Source organism: Chrysemys picta, chromosome 12 (genome assembly GCF_011386835.1).
Source record: "Chrysemys picta bellii isolate R12L10 chromosome 12, ASM1138683v2, whole genome shotgun sequence".
Taxonomy (NCBI): Eukaryota; Metazoa; Chordata; order Testudines; family Emydidae; genus Chrysemys; species Chrysemys picta.
Genome location: NC_088802.1, coordinates 56,024,831 through 56,042,363, shown reverse-complemented (window position 1 = coordinate 56,042,363; position 17,533 = coordinate 56,024,831). Strand labels below are relative to the sequence as shown.

The following is a 17,533-nucleotide window of genomic DNA, read 5'->3' as shown; positions in this document are numbered from 1 at the left end:
TCAGGCAGGTGAGCAACAAGTGTGGCCGAATATTCCCAGCTGCTTCGGCACAGCCAAGCCTTCCCAGCAGGGGGACAGCCTGCTTAGGGGTTAGTCCTCTCCCTCCCCTTACAAAGGCAGTCAAACACTGGACATTTACGGGCTACGTGTAAGGTTCTAACTGCAGCCCTGCTCCCCAGACTTCAGCGAGCACACCTAGGACTGCTGCTGCCCCAAGCAGGATTCAAACAGGATCTCTGCAGCAAACACAATGGAAAGAATTGCTTGTCATGTGGGTGTGTCGCTACTGCAGCCCCAAATGACCCAGCCTGGAGGACAGAGTTTGTCACACCTGTATCAATATGGATCACAAAATAAATTAACTTAGGGAAAAACCCCACACACAACAGGCAAAGCCTAGAAATCAAAATGGTCTCCCTGTTCCGCACCCTGCCAGACCACTTACCAGCCCAGCTCAGTGACACAGCAGAGACTGTACTACAAGGAAGGGGAAGAGATAGCAACTGGGAAAAGACTCAAAAGCCTACAGACCGAGGTATATAAGTAGTGACGTGCTTGGAAGGCGGGAGCCCCATGTAACCTGTCCTCACACTGGGACTCTCTTTACACTCCCAGGTTAGCCACTCTCCCGTGTCTCTCTAGCACACATTTCTACAGAGGCCACATTGTAACCCCCAGTATGTACTTTTGGAAGTCCAGTGGATTTGTTAAGGACCTCCCAGGTGCCCCGCTCCACCCCAGTATCTGCAGTTGACACACAGATTTTGGAGAGTAGGACTGGAGAAACTTGCGCCTTACTGAAAAACTGAATCAAAAACTGACGGCAAAGACGGACCTGAGCACAGGCTGCTGCACTGCGGTTTGTTTCACTTTTCACTCTGAAGAAACGGAGTACCTCACGTGCACCAGCTGGCGTACAAAACGCCCACCTAGAGAGGGTGTTGCAGCCCACAGTGACGACCGGGATATGGACATAAAACAATTGGGGGGTGCAGAAGCACATGAGCCCACCTGGAAACCTGCAGATACCTGGGGCCAGACACACTGGAAACAGATGTTTAAAAGCCAATGTCTCTAGTCTGCAACTATCAGAACGAGGAAGAAGTTTTGCTGAAGAATGTGATGGACAAGGAAGTGAACCCTTGGAAAGATAACTGTGACATACTCAGAATACAGACAAGCAGTGCTTGCAAGACCTACAGCAGAATGGATTCAGGACAGATGGAAGATCACTCAAGTTTGCCTTTGCAAAACAAAGATCTCTGGGTGACTGGTCCCACAACACTGACCAATGAAATACCTACCCCACAATCCCAAAAGTTTGCAATTTTATTTTTTGGCAGATATATTCAAAGTGATAATCATGGATTTAAACAGAAGCCACTGAGTTGTGTGTTTTGGTTGAAGCAAAGTATGTATGTTCAGGATGGAGGGATGTCCGAGTGAGGTTGCGCCAGGGCTCTGCTCTCGCTACTCTTCCCACAAATGTTACTGGTTGCACTCGGTTCTCTTTAGCGTTCTGGTTTCCTAGCAATGAGTGAGAAAGTTCTTGGCTGCTAGTGATTCTGATCCAATGGGCAGAGCCTTGGGAAATCTATAAATACTTCACATTCTGCACATAAAACCAAACCCAACGAAGAGACACACGGATACTGTTCCTGGTTTGTTAAGTTTCATTCGGGTTCCAGGACTCAGTGCAATGGAATTTGCTTCCTGTTGTGAAGTATCTCCATTCTCCTCCCATCTGCCTTCTCAGGAGTCTTGATAAACTTCCACTTCATTTTTTCTTTCCATGTACTCAACCTCGCCTTTCCAAACGAGCCCATTTTTCTCGCTGCCTCCCCATCTTCAGCGGGAGCTATTTGCGGAAAGCAAAGACCTCCCGTGTTTTCGGTCCCCTCTTGCCTTCAGTTCCTGGTTTGGGAGAAGGCACTTCCACCATCCCCCCGTAAGGACAGCTCTCAGATTCAGGGTGGTGTCCAGAACACTCCACAGCAGGGATGTAGCCACTGTCCCACATGCCAGTCCCACACAGCTTACACAGGTCATGCAGGCTACAGGGGACCCGGGGTAACAAGCGAAACTGATAAAGCAAACTCCTAGCCTGGCGTGGGAGAGAAGAAGGATATAACCCATTAGACAGACAGCCAGAGCTTGGGCTACCCAATGGCCCATCCTGTGTAACACTCACATAAAGCTACACTGAAAGTGCTAAGTATTTTCAAGATCTACAATAACCCGGCCATGAGAGGAACACAAATCCTAGGCTCATGCACGAAAGCTAAATGAGGCTTAGGGAGAGTTTCCAGCCTAGGAATTCAGGCTTCGTTAGCAGCACCAGGCTCCTGGCCCTGGATGCTGAAATACTGTCGTTAATCACAGTGCAGTGCAAGTCTCCCTCATCCTGCCTGCCGCCCTGCCTCAGCCCTGCGCGGAGGGACTCCCCAGCCTTTCTGCTGAAGCTGCCAACAGCGGGGGATGGATGCGTGGGGGCGGGAGGGTAATTAGTCCCAACTGTGTTGCTGTTGGCTGATCACTAGGAACTGACCTGACCCCTCCCCCATCAGTGTCAGGCGATCTGCTGTCACTCCTGGACTGGGAGCCAGGACACCAAGCTGAGCAGCAGGGCCCCCATTTCTACACCCTTGAGTTTGTGTTAATTACGCTCTCTTGTACAGGGCTAGTGCCTCGCAGACCCCCTGAAACGATCACTGGACTCCCAACAAGTGCAGCCTAAGGATGGACTCCAAGCTAACCCTACCATCCCACCCTCAACATCTGCAAGTCTTGCAGGGCGAGGGGAAGGACATGAGGGAATGGGAGAAAGCTGTAGTGTCAACCCCTGGTGCTCCTGAAAGGCTGACACGTCTCTGTGGCTGCCGTCAGCACGTTGGCATTTACCTTCCTGAGTACAAGTTCCCCATTCATGTGCATGGCCAGGTTACCGAAATGCAGCAGCATCTGGTCAGTGGCCAGCTGCTGCTCAATGACATCATCGCCGTAAATCACCACGATGGCCACACAGATAAAGAGGTGGAAATAGTCCGTCTGCAAGGAGAAAGCAGGAGTTGGGGATTACAGGAGGGGAAGGTGGAGGACTGACTAAACTAGAGCTCCCGCCAGCTCCACACGGAGAGACTCCTCTTTCCCAAAGGAGCACCGTTTGCTCTCTCAATGCTGGCTTGGTTTCTGCACAGAGGGAAAGGGGAAGAATGCATCATGGACCACTGAGAGGTAATACAGGGGTGACAGTCACATGACCGCACCACCAACCAGCACCCAACAAGCCCCACAGTCCTGATGCTAGGAGTGAGGCTTGTGGAGTTGTCACCACTCTGTCACCGCTTGCCTGGTGAGTTCTCTTCCAGATGGCACGTGACAGTCCAGGAGGAACAGTCCCCTTAGGCAGATACTCCCCTAAACCCCCCGTCCCTCTCACACACATGCCCTGCCCCTCCCCCCTGCAGGTCAATACAGAAACGAACACCCCGTCATGCAGCCTGCTGAAGAAAGCAGTCCAGCTGTCAGGGTCCTCGCTCCCAGGACAGGGACAGAGAGGAGCTCAGTTTCGTGCTCTCCCTGCCACTTGGTCCTCTGGCTAGTCTTGCAGGAAACCAGGCTTTGCAAATCCTCAGAACCGCAATTCAGGACTTGAGGAAAAAAGTTTGCGCTGAACTTTCAGTGACGCAGCAACCCTTCAAACCGATCAGTTGTGACAGCCACAAGACCAGCCCACAAACCTAGTAATGAGCCAATCAGGGTGCAATCTGCATTCATTTAAGTTACTTTTGAGGCAAGCGGCAGGGGATCAACCCAACAGATTGTCAAGACTGGAAAATCATGCTTTACGTGTGTCATAGTCAGATGGGGGAGGGGGGAGCGGAAGGGAGGCTGGATACCTGCAGCCACACCTACACTGGCTCCTTTTCTGCCCAGCGTCTAGCACGCCAGTGGTACGCGGCAAAGGGAACACTCCCGCCATTATGTCCTGCACCCATCGTCTGTGCTCTAACCTGATAATGAGCCCAGCACGCTTCCCACATGCGCAAAGCCTCAGCATCCGGAAACTCGCGTTTAAAACAGAGGAGGATCCACCGATGACAGAAAAGCATCTGCAAGCCATCCTCCCCCAGGGAGACGAGGTGCTGATAGAAGCGCAGGTGCATGAGTCGCAACAGCTCTCGTAGGTACATCTGAAAACACATGTCATTCAGTGGAGCCACGACCTCACAGGCCTGGACACTCCCTGGCACCCCCATCCCGTGAGCACAGCAGCAGCTTATGCCTTCCCACTGGAGTCACTGGAACCAGGCCCCATCCTTTCCCCTCCACGTTTGCTGTTACAGGCCAGACTTGCTTATGCTGTCAGTGGAGACAGGGGCTTGAGGCCACTGTGGAAGTTTAGGAAGGAAGAGCAGAGAGAGAAGAAAATCTCCATGACAGGTTTTATCTTAATGATGCTAATGAAAAGGAAGCCTGGGAGCTGGGCTGAGGCAGAGAGCTTGGAGCTGGAAACCCAGGAAGGAGGGGCTGGTTTTGGTAGCTTCTTTTAGCTGAGACTAAACGCTGAGAAAGTGACTTTGCAAAATTAACCCATTCAGCATGTTAGCGAAGCCTGGAGCTGTCACATGTCCCCAGTCACTGCCAGAGAAGTCTGGACCAGTGAGATGGAAGCTGAATGGTGCCATGGTGACCAGGACGTCACACCTTGGGTTTGGGAGAGAAATGGTGGGACTGCCCAGGACGCTAACCAGAAAGGATTCAGCATTCCCTCTGCAGTCAGAGGTGTCCGGAGGCTCTTGTTCTCAAAATGAACCATTATACAGATTAGGCCCAACACCTAAATTTTTGTAAAAAAATAAAAAATAAAAAATAAATAAATAAAAATAAACCTTCAAGTTAAAAAATGTTTTCCTGGTAGATTTAAAACAAGTTGCCAGTGAGAAAGTTTACGATTTGCACTGAATCTTTCTTCTGCCATGTTTGAAACCTGAATGCTGCAGAATTAAACGTGATTTTAGTCAATTAATCAACAGCGTGCCATCGCTGGTAAACAATATCAATGGTCAATGAGGGTCTGGCTGGAGAATCTTGCCTGCATGCTCGGGGTTCTACTGATCGCCATATTTGGGGTCGGGAAGGAATTTTCCTCCAGGGTAGATTGGCAGAGGCCCTGGAGGTTTTTCGCCTTCCTCCGCAGCATGGGTCGCTAGCTGGAGGATTCTCTGCGACTTGAAGTCCTTAAATCACAGGATTTGGGGACTTCAACAGCTGAGTCAAGGGAAAGGGGGTGGGTCAGCTTTTGTGGCCTGCATCATGCGGGAGGTCAGACTAGATGATCATACTGGTCCCTTCTGACCTTAAAGTCTATGAGTCTAATTATGCTACCATCCCGGAACCAGGAAGTGAAGCGGATTGGTGGGTTTCCATTGTCCAAGCTGAGTGAAGTGCAAAGGGTAAGCGACCTGTAGCCCCAGAGCAGAGTATATTAGAGTGTAAAAGATAAATTAAGAACCATTTATGGTTTACAAGGAATCTGGGATTTTAAAAATATTTTTTCATCTTACAACATCCTGTTAATAGTTGCCACTAACTCAGGTTGGTTCACCCAGGGTGCCTGTCACCCTCTGTGCATTTACTCTCCCTGGAATATGGCTTGGCATGCTGGGAGCCACAGTAGCTGCCTAGCTAATGGGTTTTGGGTATTTGTTTTATGGCATTTTTTGAGGAGGCTCGGAGGACGTTCAGGAAGGGAACAAAGAGAGCCCACTGCTCAGAGCTCACCAGTTGTTTCTCCATATCTTCATCCCGGGGGGAACTGATGAAGATAGTGTTCTGCATCAAACCCACGAAGCACCAGAAAGTGTCTGACTCATCCAGGACCTCTGCCAGAATGGGGGCAACCAGGTCGGACATCCCCTGGGAGTAGCCAATGGTAGGGTTATACACTGCATAGTTCAGCAAGATTCTCCTAGAGGAGACATTCAATAGGAGAGGGTGAGATCCAGGGGGTGCCAGGCACAGCTGACCTCCATCACCCTCCCCTTTCTACCCCCAACCCACATATGGAGTCAGACAAGATGTAAAAGATCAATAAATCTCTTGCCGTTTAAGGACACAACTGGAATCTGGAAAACAAATGACCCTAGCAGTGCAACAAGACATGGCATCCCATACAGATGCATCTAATGGTGTCTGTGGCGTGCTTTTCTAGTGAAAGCACCATGTCTAGGGCACAGACCTAGGGGATTAGGTTATCTTGGGCTGGTTCAGAAGAGGTCTCTGGTTAGCGGACAGTAATCAGAAATCAGAATCTAGGCAGAACTCATTGAGCCCCCATTTCTCAAGCTGGGGGCTGGTGACATTAGAGAGGCGGGACAGAGGAGAGGCGCATTCAGGATGGGGAAAGCAACATGAAGAGGCTCAGCTGTGAAAGCACTCCTGGCCTGGCTCCAAGAAAACTCCAGCGGACAGAGACTCCTTGCCCCACGCAGCTGTGGGGTGACAGAGAATGGGAGCGCATGAGGGCATACGTGTGCAGCAACAATGTGAGAGAGAGAGAGAGAGAGAGAGAGAGAGAGAGAGAGAGAGAAAGGAAAAGAGAGAAGGTCAGAATAGGAGCTGAAGTGGTAAAGAACAGAGGAGCCCAAGGGGCAAGGGTGCCCCCATGCCCATCTGCGATGCTCAGATCCACTATGTTCAGGGGGTGGCATACACAGGGTCATATGCCGATGCTCAGGTACCAGAGCGCTCAGCCTTCCACCTGGCCAGTGAGAAGCTGGGCACTGCACACAACCTGCCACCCACAAAAATCCAATCTCCTGTCACACTCCAGCAGCAGCAACTCAATTCCCAGGCTGCCTTCACCTTTCAGCTCCCACCTCTTGGCTTCTCTGTCCAAATGGGTCTAGGCAGGGTCAGCACAGCCAGAAAGAGGTGGGAGGGGCGGGGAAGCAGGGACGGGGTTGAATGGGGCCCCATGTGCATTACTGGGGGTAGGTTGCCCTACACATGGTATCCCTTAGCACTCCCAAGGCAGGTGCTTCGAAGCCGCTCTCCCTAGGCTACAGAGCTCCTTACAGAGTTTTCCCCATAGTCAGTAGGGTTCCTTCCTTAGGGTGCTGGGGAAAGAGATTGTCCAGCTTAAAGCAGCGTCACCTCATGGTTTCCACATTTGGGTTGCCCTCGCCGCGGAAGAACTGGTTGCTGCGGTCAGTCCTCACCACGTCTTTGTCAACCGTGAACTGCACGTTACGCCAAAACTCTTTGTGTTCATCTGGAGTCATCGAAAGCCTGAAAATTAAGCAGCAACTGAGTGCACCGGACAGCCCCAAGTGAACAAGGAATAAAGGGCCCAATCTGGAAAGACTCTGGGCATTACATTGGGGGCAGAGACCGGTCCCTCCCTCTCCAGACATCTCTCACCACTGCCAAGTCTGCCTGGAGCAGCTGCTCATCTGAGCAATGCCCAGGCGATTACAACGGCCGCTTTGGGCAAGCTTGCGTCAAAGAATTCGAATGACCTGACACGAACGAGATGGCACCAGCTCCATGTGCTCAGAAAGTTCCCTTTACCCATCACTCTTAGTCATGCCTCCCTAGCAGGGCAGGGCTGTCATTCAGTATTGGTACATTTTTGATCAGGATCAGAGAGATGAGAAGAGTAAGGTGGAGCCTCTCCCTGGTCACCTCTTCTGCTGGATCTCAAAGTATTCCCTCCTCTTCTGCACCCTCAGCGCCTCTCTCTCCTCCGACGTGGACTCGTGGCTGTAGTACCGCAGCATGAAGGGCCAGACCTCACCTCGGATAGACACATCAATCCCGCCAAAGAAAATGGCCTGGAGGAAGGTGCAAAAGTGGCAACAAATACCATTTTTAAATTTCCAAACACTGCATTGAGAAACCACTAGCCCTTGCACTGAGGAGAGAGCAGCAAAGCCGCCAGACAAGTGATGCCTTGATTCAAAATCCTGCAATTTGCACATGTTTAGAGGGAAAGCACTGGCCTTCTATTCCCATACGAGACACAAATCGGGCTCATTTCAATGTCAATACCCCACCCCCGGAGCAGCTCTACGATTAACGTGTCGCTCTCATGTCACAGCTTAATCCCCAATCCTGGAGACGCTGCATTTCTCTGCACACTTTTCTCTAAGGAGTTGGACACAGTACTCCCCCAAACCCTTGAATTACTTTACACAGGAGCCTTGATTGCTTTCTTTGGTTTGTTCACACTGCATTGTACAAGCATGTCTGGGATTGGACACTAGTCCACTTACTCCAGCAGGCAGAAGGCAGAGGCAGGACAGCAAACCTTCTCTGCTCAGAAAGATGTTCCATTATTTTGCCTCTAGCTGACCTGACTGCAGTCCCAGCGACATCTCCAACCAAGCACTAAATAATAGTCTCACAGTATAAAGATAACCAGTGCCTGCCACAGCACAACGCAAACTGCTTCAGCTTCTTTCCTCGAAGAAAAGAGCAAGCAGACCAAGGCAGCAGCTGCCAAACCCCTCACCTTGCGCAGCTTGTACTCCTCTTCCACCTGTCCAGATTCATTCAGGTGATTGAGCCAGGCAGTGACATCGAGACGCTTGTACGTGTTCTCCTCTGGATGTGTCTCGGAGGACGGCAGCTTGGGGCGGCGGATTGAGAACTGCATGCATGTCTTCTCATCAGTGAGCTGCTGAATGGGAGACAGAACCACAGCAAAGTTCCTAAACCAAATGCTTTAAAGCAGGAGACCCCGTTAGCACAGCTCCCTTAGGATTAAAGCCAAGACCCGACGTTCAGGAGGGAGGGGGAGTTTCTGTACAACACCAGCCATTAAAACAGCAAGAGTAATTGGAGCCATTAAAAATCAGAGAGCTACAAAACAGCTTCACTTAGAAAAACAGTTTCTTTCCACTCCTCCCCCAACCGTATCCCGAATTAATGCTGCTTACAGCAAAACTTCACTCTGCCAGGAATGGCTGCGATAAATTACATATGATTGGCCAGACAAAGGGCTGCTGTTAGGCAAGCCAGAGCTGCACTGCCAGGCTCTCGCTAAGGGCACTCATGATCCCAGTGCGAAACTGCAGCTGACATTTAATTTAAAAATCAAAGGTTGCTCACTGCAAAAGTGAGCCCATGCTACTGTAATAAGGCAAGCAGCAGGGGGCCCAGTGAGAAGGAAGGAATTTAAAAATCACTTTCTAATAAGCACATACACCATCTTAAACAGATAATTAAAGAGCTCTTATCACATTTGTATGTAGATTGAGCAAAATATGGCAAGGTGACTTGTCAAAACACTATTTTCAAATGCAGCGTGCCCGGCTTCACAAAATGGATGGGAGAAGCACGGAACTGCCGATCGAATATTGCTGATCTCCCAGCCATCTAGTGGCCTAACACCACCAGCCCATCTAGCTATGGCCTCTAGGAAGGCAGACACCTAAGCAAGCCTTTTGGATAATCGTTCCCCCTAGAACAGACGTGTGCATCAGCGAGTGGCCATTTGGTCTGCACTTTCATCTCCTAAAATTGTCCAAGTACGCCAGAAAGCAACAATGGGTTTGTTGCATTAATACACCACTTTAATCAGCCCTAGCCCACCCCTGCCTAATAACAGAGGTCTCACAGATAGACCCTCCATCTTTTGGGACATCTCTGCCTTACTAGGCCTTGCTTGGTTACCTGGTCTTTGAGATGGGTCTCCGTGCAGTATTTCCATTGCTGAAACACCTCAGACAGTTTATCCAGGCCACCATGGTGAAAGTGGAAGATCTTGTATTGACTCTCCCTGCTAGCAACAACCAACTGCCCACTGGTGCATGCCTCATCGCTGAAGGGCAATCAAAGGGGGAGAACAACGCACATTTAAGAGCTGGTTTTATGCCCCACGAGAACTTGGGGTGAGGGTGGACAGCAGGCTAGACTAGGAAACAACGCAGAGCAAACACACCCAGTTGCCTCTTGCTGACAGAGGCAGAATGTTTCTGCAGCATAGGGAATGAGGTTTCATGTGGCCCCAGTGACAGCAGGGGATGTTCTGTGCCCTCGACCGTTAAAGAGTGACTCTGTCTATACCTGGTAGCATTGCTCCCAACCCTTCCCCTTTCAGTTCAAAACACTGACTACATGAAGGAACTAAATTCCTGCCAGGTGCTAGGGGACAGAACCCAGTCTAGGAACACTCGGACAGTATGCACAGAGCTGGCTCTTAGGGATGGGGGAACTCTGGTTGCAAATGACACCCTCTGAGGGTCCAACACAAAGGGCTTGGGGAGAGAAAAGCCACGCATTTATAATTAGGAAGAAGACAGAAGAGGGAAGAGAAGTGAGAGCACAGAGGAGATGGGGGAGGGGAGGTACTGAAGAGATAGCTGTTCCCTCACTCTCAAGCTATTCTTGATCTTCTGTAGACAGGTAAGACCAGCCCTGGGCACCTTCAGAGATTTCCTAAAGGGCCAGAAAGGATTCTGCATGGAGGTAAGGTAGTTCAGCAGGCTGCCACTTGGATTCAGATGGAGAACACTGCTGGAGAAAGGCTCCAGAAGAAATTTTCTGAAACAATTGGTCTCCAGACAACCTAGCTCCCACTAACCTGACAAGTCACACACACACACACACACACACACACACACACACACGTCACTGTAACGGGCGGAGGCAACAACAAGGATAGAAGATCAAGAACTACATTTCTTACCTAAAGAAAAGGCGAAGGGACCTCATTTGTCCAAGGTCCACTCTGAAGACCCCACAGATCTGCTCCAGGGCAAACACCTTCTGCTGTTCGTCCCATCTGGTGTTCTGAGCTTGCCTGTTATTCTCCTGGAATTGGGCACTGGTGTCAAGGCTGGAAGTGGAGCTGTTTGAACAGGTCATGTGATTGTCACATGTCTCCCTACACGACAGAGAGGGGCAAAGCCAGCAGTATGTTAACCACAGATCTAGGTTCTGCAATCACTTGACAGTAACTTCAGTCTCTCTTGGCAGACAAATTGCTTTTGCTAACAGAGCTATGAAGTCAGAACACTATGCAGTGCTGAGAAATCACTAAATATTACTCCAAATAGAATGGATTTTAAAGTGCATCATCCAGAAGATCAGTCCCAGGAGAGCCACCCTACTTGCAGCCAGTGCTCAAAGAGCATGTAGGCTTTGGAAGGTGGTGGAGACGGTCCATGTCTCCCAGGAATACAGCAGTATTGAATGGCAAAATTAAGATAGAGGCTTAACCCTTTGAGATGGAGGCAGTTCAACCCCCTTGGGAGGGAAATCCTGCCCATTCTCTGCGGAGAGGCAGATGTCTACTGTAGCATGATAGGTGCAGTTTGTAGAGCCAATCCAGGGGCACTTTTCTCCCCTCCCCACCATGTGTCATGGAACTCAGATCTGCAAGCGCCCCCATACCACTGTGCATGGCGGCTGATGGCTCCCCTGTTTTTCCATCCCGGGTAACGGGGCACAGATGCTTGGCAGGTGACTGCAGCAGCTGCACTAGCACAGAGCGGATAAGGTCTGAGGGGGAAAGGACATTTTGCCCCACAGCCCTAGAGAATTCCTCAGCACAGCGTCCAGCTGCCCAGAGCCCTGACTGGGACAGGATCTGTGGGCACACTGAGAAGACATCACTGACTGGAGAGCTCATTTGTTATGTTTTCTCTGTAGCCAGAATGATGATGAAGAGGAAAAAAAAAAGTAACGAATACATACAACTCTGGGGCAGTGCCTCCCTCGCTTAGGGCACATTTCCTGCTACCCACTTACAAGGGGGCCCACCAAGCCTAGTTTCATGTATGCAGACTTTGGAAAATGGTTTCCACGTCCATGCTTGAAACTTTGGCTAGTGAAGTGGTAACTTACAGACAAGCCCTTTAACCCAATTCATAGTGGAGAAAGTGAGTCAGACTATGCTTTCTCACAAGCTAAGAGGCTAGCTGAGTCAACAATGTATTTGGCCTAAAGGACAGCCTGGGTGTAGATTAACTATCCCCCACCCCCGATCCAGCCCAGCCCCAAAGAAAAACATCATTGCTGGGAATTAAGTGAATCTGAAGCTGTGACCCCTTGGCTCTTAAAAAGGCCAATACATCTGAACAGTCTTTGAGGGGGCCCCTGAATGGGTTCCACTGTGAAATCATGGTTTGCAAAACAAGGCAAGTGGCAGGTATAAAGCCAGCCCCCTGCCATGCCACTTAATGCAATGTTTTCTAATCCGCTTATCTAACAATGTAGGCGCTGAACGCTGAAAAAAATCACACACTCAGCAGGCCTCTGCAGTACAGCCCATCAGTCCGCTTCCCAAGCCCAGCTCCACTGCTCCTTACACAGGGGCCACTGGACGAGCCTTACTGTCGCCAGCCACCAGTGGGTCAGGTCGCTGCATTCCAATGCACAGGTCTTTGGACAGCTCAGTTAGCGGTGGGTTCAGTTTTGAACAGAGTCCTAATGAGCAACCTAGTTCAACCGTATGGCTCGAAACCTCAGTGCCCACACGCAGGAAATCAATCCACAGCTTCTTCGCTCGTCTTGTATTTAAATAAGGCTACAGAATAAAATCGGTTCTCTCTTAGCCAGACGAGTGAGCTTTCCTACTTCGTTCACGTATGTTCTGCAGCGCAACACTCCTGGAGAGAGGGTTCCAAACAGAAGTAACATCTGTCCCAATCTGGGGGTTTGCGATCTTAGGATAAGACGCGGCAATATCACGTGAGCAGAGATAACATGTCTTCACTGAAGTAAATGCACCATCCCTGACAGAAGTCACTTTTCAGGAGCTAGCACTGTTTCTGAGAAAGGCATCTGGCTCCTTCCAGTGTTACCTTAAAAGTAGAGACAGTCACCTTTGCTGCAAGCAGCTTTCCCTGATTTAATGGTATTTGGTTTTGTGAAAATCCAGTGTTATTTTATCTGATAAATCTGTGTCATGGACTGCTTCCTAGAAATACAATACCACACATCAATGCAAAGAAGTCCTGGCATAAGACACCCTGCCCTGGACTGCCTGCAACAAGCAGCTGGTGTTTACGCAGCAACTCAGTTAAAGCCACAGCTGATTACATAGGATTTTCCTGGAAGAAATGAGACAAAGCAGTTTAAAAACTAAGCAGAGCTAACCACGTGTTCTGAAACCGTTGCGAAGATGAACTGGTCAGTAAGACAAGAGGATGGAACCTGCCACTATGAAGACACTTTCCAGTGTGGCTTTCTTATTGCAGAAGCAACAACCCCCAACATTCAAACACATCAGTATCAAAGGATCAACGCTTAGTACTCCAATGCTGAGATGCAGCATTTACTATGTGTACGGGGCATCCTGTTTGCTCCTAAACTGGAGAAACATCATAAGTCACATACAAAAAGCATGGCACTGCCGGTTGCAGTTACCTGTACTATTCAAAACCTGCTGTGACAGAGATCCAATTAACTGCTCCCAAACTTAGCACCTGGAGATCTTGGTTGCAAATATAGCTATTGGCACCACCACATTTTCTGGCATTGTTTCTGAGGGTTGGTCCACACTAAGCCCCCAGTTCGAACTAAGATACGCAACTTCAGCTACGTGAATAACGTAGCTGAAGTCGAAGTATCTTAGTTCGAACTTAAAGGTACTTACCGCAGGTCCACACGCGGCAGGCAGGCTCCCCCGTCGACTCCGCCTCCTCCTCTCATGGAGCAGGATTACCGGCGGAGGTGAGCACTTCTGGGATCGATTTATCGCGTCTAGACAAGACACGATAAATCGATCCCAGAAGATCGATTGCTTGCCGCCGAACCAGCTGGTAAGTATAGAGGTACCCTGAGAGACAGTGTTTACAAACAGCAATTAGTCACTGGTTTTTAGAAGGCATTTCAGCTGGAAACAACTTTGAACATGCAACCAACTTCAGTAAAGGAGACCTGAAGCAGAGAGCATGTGTGGATTTACCACCTCTGGACTACAAAAACCAACGAGCAACAATTTAGAGCCTCAACATGCAGCAAAAGTGTGCAGTCAAGGGAGACTCTGAAATGTTTGTACTGTTTTAGAATATGAACAGTAATGAGGAGACACACTCACACGCAGCCCCCTTCTACGAAGAGAGAACAGAGGAGCTGGTAAATGCACACATTAATACAAATGACAGGATGGATGATGTACTGTATATAAAATACCAAAAATATTCAACAACGATTCAGATTATACATGACTAGTAATTAAAAAAAAACAATTCCATGTTTTATGTTTAGAAGCATAAATGGTGTCCCCTTTGTACATCCCAATGATGAACGCATCTGAAAAGACGTCACAGTTTTGTAACAATTTGAACAGTGATCTAATGTTCAGACTGCTTTTTTCCTTTGCAGTGACTGAATATTAGAGGTACAGTGTTAGTTTAGTTTGTTTTTTGGGAGTCATCTATAACTACCCCCAAAAGCCATGGACGTCAGTAGAGAATTTCCAGATCTGTTAGATCTGAGCCTTGCACCAGACTGTCCTCTTCAAGAGCAGCACAAGCAAGTAGCTGAAGAAACATTCCAGGGAGATATTAGCTTATAGGATCCAATAATTAGAGAGACACACTTGATTTGCAACACACTGCAGTCAAAACAAGTCAAAACCAGTGCTATGATCCATGAAATGTAACGACTTGGAGAAAAACCAAACACTTTTTCAGCAGCATTAGCAAAACCTAAGGCAGGAAACCCATTGGAACAGACACATTCATGATTTCACTTAAGCTTCTTCTCCTTCCTTAAGTCTCTTTGCTCCTCTGCCTCAAAACAAGCCTCCTTCTTGTTAGTTAGAAATATCAGGTGGTGATGCACTGCCACAAATATTTTATTTTGAGTAATTCGTGATTAACTGCGTACACATTCCACCCATTTCTGTGTCCAAAACCCTTCGGGACAGACTATGCAAGGCAACCACCCAGTCCAAAGCTACGCATGAGCTAGTTTTGGGCACATGATGTCAGCAGAACATACCACTACTCACCGTCTTGTAAAGCACACAGACACCGACAGCGTAGTGTGATATAAAGCCAGATTTAGTTCTGTTGTGGTAACACCCGAAGTTCCTAACCAGGATCAGGGCCCCACTATGCAAGGCCTTCCACAAACACACAGGAAGATAGTTCATAAGCTCTTTGAGGCAGGGGCTAACTTAAAGGTGTAACAAGCGTAACAGAGAGGGAAGGGTGACAGAGGTTACAGTAATACAATTGTGTGGTTACAGAGGCTGACACAATGCACCCCTGGATTCCAATCTATTCTCTTGTTACGACCAATCTCTGGATGGCTCGTTTCTTGTAGGCGTCCAACCCATCCCCACCCCTCTAGCCTAAAACTTTCCTTGTGGAGTGTCAGCTCCAAACATGAGGGGAGTATCATGACAGATGAGTGTCTGGTGGCAGATCTGAGTAAAACCATCCCCAATCCCCACCAAGGTATCTGGTGGCTCTGCCTACCGGCTCCTCTCCCTCCCCAGCCTGCTCTCTAGGTCCTTCTAATGAGGTGAAGAATCTTGTGGCAGTATCACTGGCTGCAATGTCTATGGTACCTATCGTTGCAAATCAGCCAGTTACTAGTAATAGCCCCCAGACATCCTGAACCAACTTCCAAAGACTGGATGTAGTAACTCTCAAGCCCAGGTGAATGGCCTCAGACACCAGGAACCCAAGAGCAACTGTTCTGATAAAACGTGTCTTTTATGAACGATACAGTGGCAAGTCGGTAAAAATTGTTAATGAAATTATAAATGCGAGATATGCAGTGGGGAGAGATTAGTAATCAGAAACGAATCAGATCTGACTTCATACTTTTGCTTGTTGGGAACAGTGCTCAGAGGAAGGACTCCAGAACTGTGATGGGCACACTGTTCTGGAAATGCTAAAACTGTCACAAAACTCTCTCACTGAAACAGAGCCACAAGACAGTGTCTCCGCAATTTTTTAAAAATTCATTCAGACCTGGTTGGCAGGGAGTAGTAACTAGGTTAAAACCTGCACTAAGGTCATCCTTAGGCTGATAAGATCTGGAACAGATCCAAAAAGCTTTGCATAATCTCAAAACACTTGTGCAGATTCAGTTCACACTGATCTCTGCAAATGGTTAAAATAAATAATTATTTTCTTTACTGTGATTTTTTAAGTTTATGTCAAAATAAACATACATAGACACACAAGGACACACATGTGAGCATGTGGGGAAACAGCAGACTGTCAGTCTCTCACTCACTAGGTAAATCCACATGGTCTTTGGTAGAGACTTCATAAGACATCACAGCAAAGTGCTCAAACGCCAACGTGGATTTTCTGAAACCTTGTTCCATAAGCTTTCCATTGATCTGTTTGCTTTCGAAACATAAATTTCCCCACACTGAACTGCGCTAAATGCTATTTAGTAGCTAATTAACTTTCTGTGCTGGAAACCTCCTGTAATTGCACTTCTTTCACCTTTTTAGCCTTTGTCCTCGAGGGAGCTGAAGCTGTCCTATGGCATTTGTTCTGCTCAGTCCTAGCTTACAAGCGTAAGTTCTTTCCTGACAAGAGAGGCTGCCAATCACAGCTGCAGAGGTCATCGGAGACCAAGTTGGAGCCCGACACTACTGACAAATGGGCTTTGCTTAGCGCAGCGTAAAGGGAAAATAAATGATTATGAAAAATAATTTTTCCCATTGAAACTCAGTGCCAGGGGGTGGATTCAACACCACTTTTAAAAGCTGTGTTATTATTAAACAGGTCCAGAGCACGAGCCGTTTATAGTTTGACTACACTGGCATCTGCTCCTCACCAAACAGGGAGAGAAACGAAGAATGACGCCTTGCAACTAGATCACTTCATCTGCACAGACCACAGGAGAAGGCAGCAGCTTTTACAGTCTCCCTTCCCGTTCCTCTGCCCACGAGACACTAAGGCTAGGGCTACACTGGCAATTGAACGACAAAAGTTTTGTCATTCAGAGGTGCTAAAGCCTCCCCGCCCCCCGAAAGACAAAAGTTTTGCCGTGGCAAGTGTCAGTGTGAACAGCGCATTGTCTGCAGGAGCGCTCTCCTGTCGACAACACAAACGCCACTTGTTGGGGGTGGAAGTATTTTGTCGGCAAAAGTGCCGACGAACAGCGGCTACACTGCCCGACTCTTAGCGACACAGCTGTGTAGTGTAGTCAAAGCCTAGCAGTAAGATCAGGGATGGGGTTTTGCCTTAGTGTTAAACACCACGAACACAAGCATGACAAAGCGTGTCAGTACAGTGCAGCAAAAAGGACGAAAGGAAACCTGACTGTGCCACTCTGCCTTTTGATCAGCACAATAGGTTTGTTCCTGAGGAGCAAAGATCAAACAGTTTAGTTTGGTCTAAGTGCACATTTCTCTCCAGCAGCTTTTCCTCTCTGAACACGCAGAATGCCCAGAGCTCGGGAGAACACACATTGCAGCCGGTGCCTTATCACCCAGAATCTTTTTATGTAAAAGCAAATCTGCAAGGCTGAGAAAGCAGCTCCCTCCACAGCAGTACAGGGGTGCTCCTTTCCTGCCCGAGCGCAATAGAAACAGTCGAGC

General features: G+C 48.6%; 1 protein-coding gene across 18 annotated transcripts in view; it reads right to left on the bottom strand.

The window, feature by feature from the left end:
* Positions 1 to 1,316: 1,316 nt before the first annotated feature.
* The window catches only part of TBC1D16 (TBC1 domain family member 16), a 41,851-nt gene continuing 25,634 nt past the window's right edge, over positions 1,317 to 17,533 (bottom strand). For 11 of the 18 annotated variants that reach the window (XM_065563788.1, XM_065563790.1, XM_005283004.5 and 8 more), the window contains 9 exons: positions 10,697 to 10,894; positions 9,682 to 9,829; positions 8,519 to 8,686; positions 7,690 to 7,838; positions 7,159 to 7,293; positions 5,785 to 5,971; positions 4,014 to 4,193; positions 2,902 to 3,048; positions 1,317 to 2,104 (listed from right to left, as the gene is read on the bottom strand). In XM_065563788.1, coding sequence (XP_065419860.1) covers positions 1,859 to 2,104; positions 2,902 to 3,048; positions 4,014 to 4,193; positions 5,785 to 5,971; positions 7,159 to 7,293; positions 7,690 to 7,838; positions 8,519 to 8,686; positions 9,682 to 9,829; positions 10,697 to 10,894 — 1,558 coding nt within the window. In that variant the 3' untranslated portion in view covers positions 1,317 to 1,858. Of the gene's footprint in view, positions 2,105 to 2,901; positions 3,049 to 4,013; positions 4,194 to 5,784; positions 5,972 to 7,158; positions 7,294 to 7,689; positions 7,839 to 8,518; positions 8,687 to 9,681; positions 9,830 to 10,696; positions 10,895 to 13,609; positions 13,681 to 17,533 lie in introns of those variants that run through there. The other 7 variants (XM_065563785.1, XM_005283005.5, XM_065563794.1 and 4 more) reach the window with 3 other exon arrangements.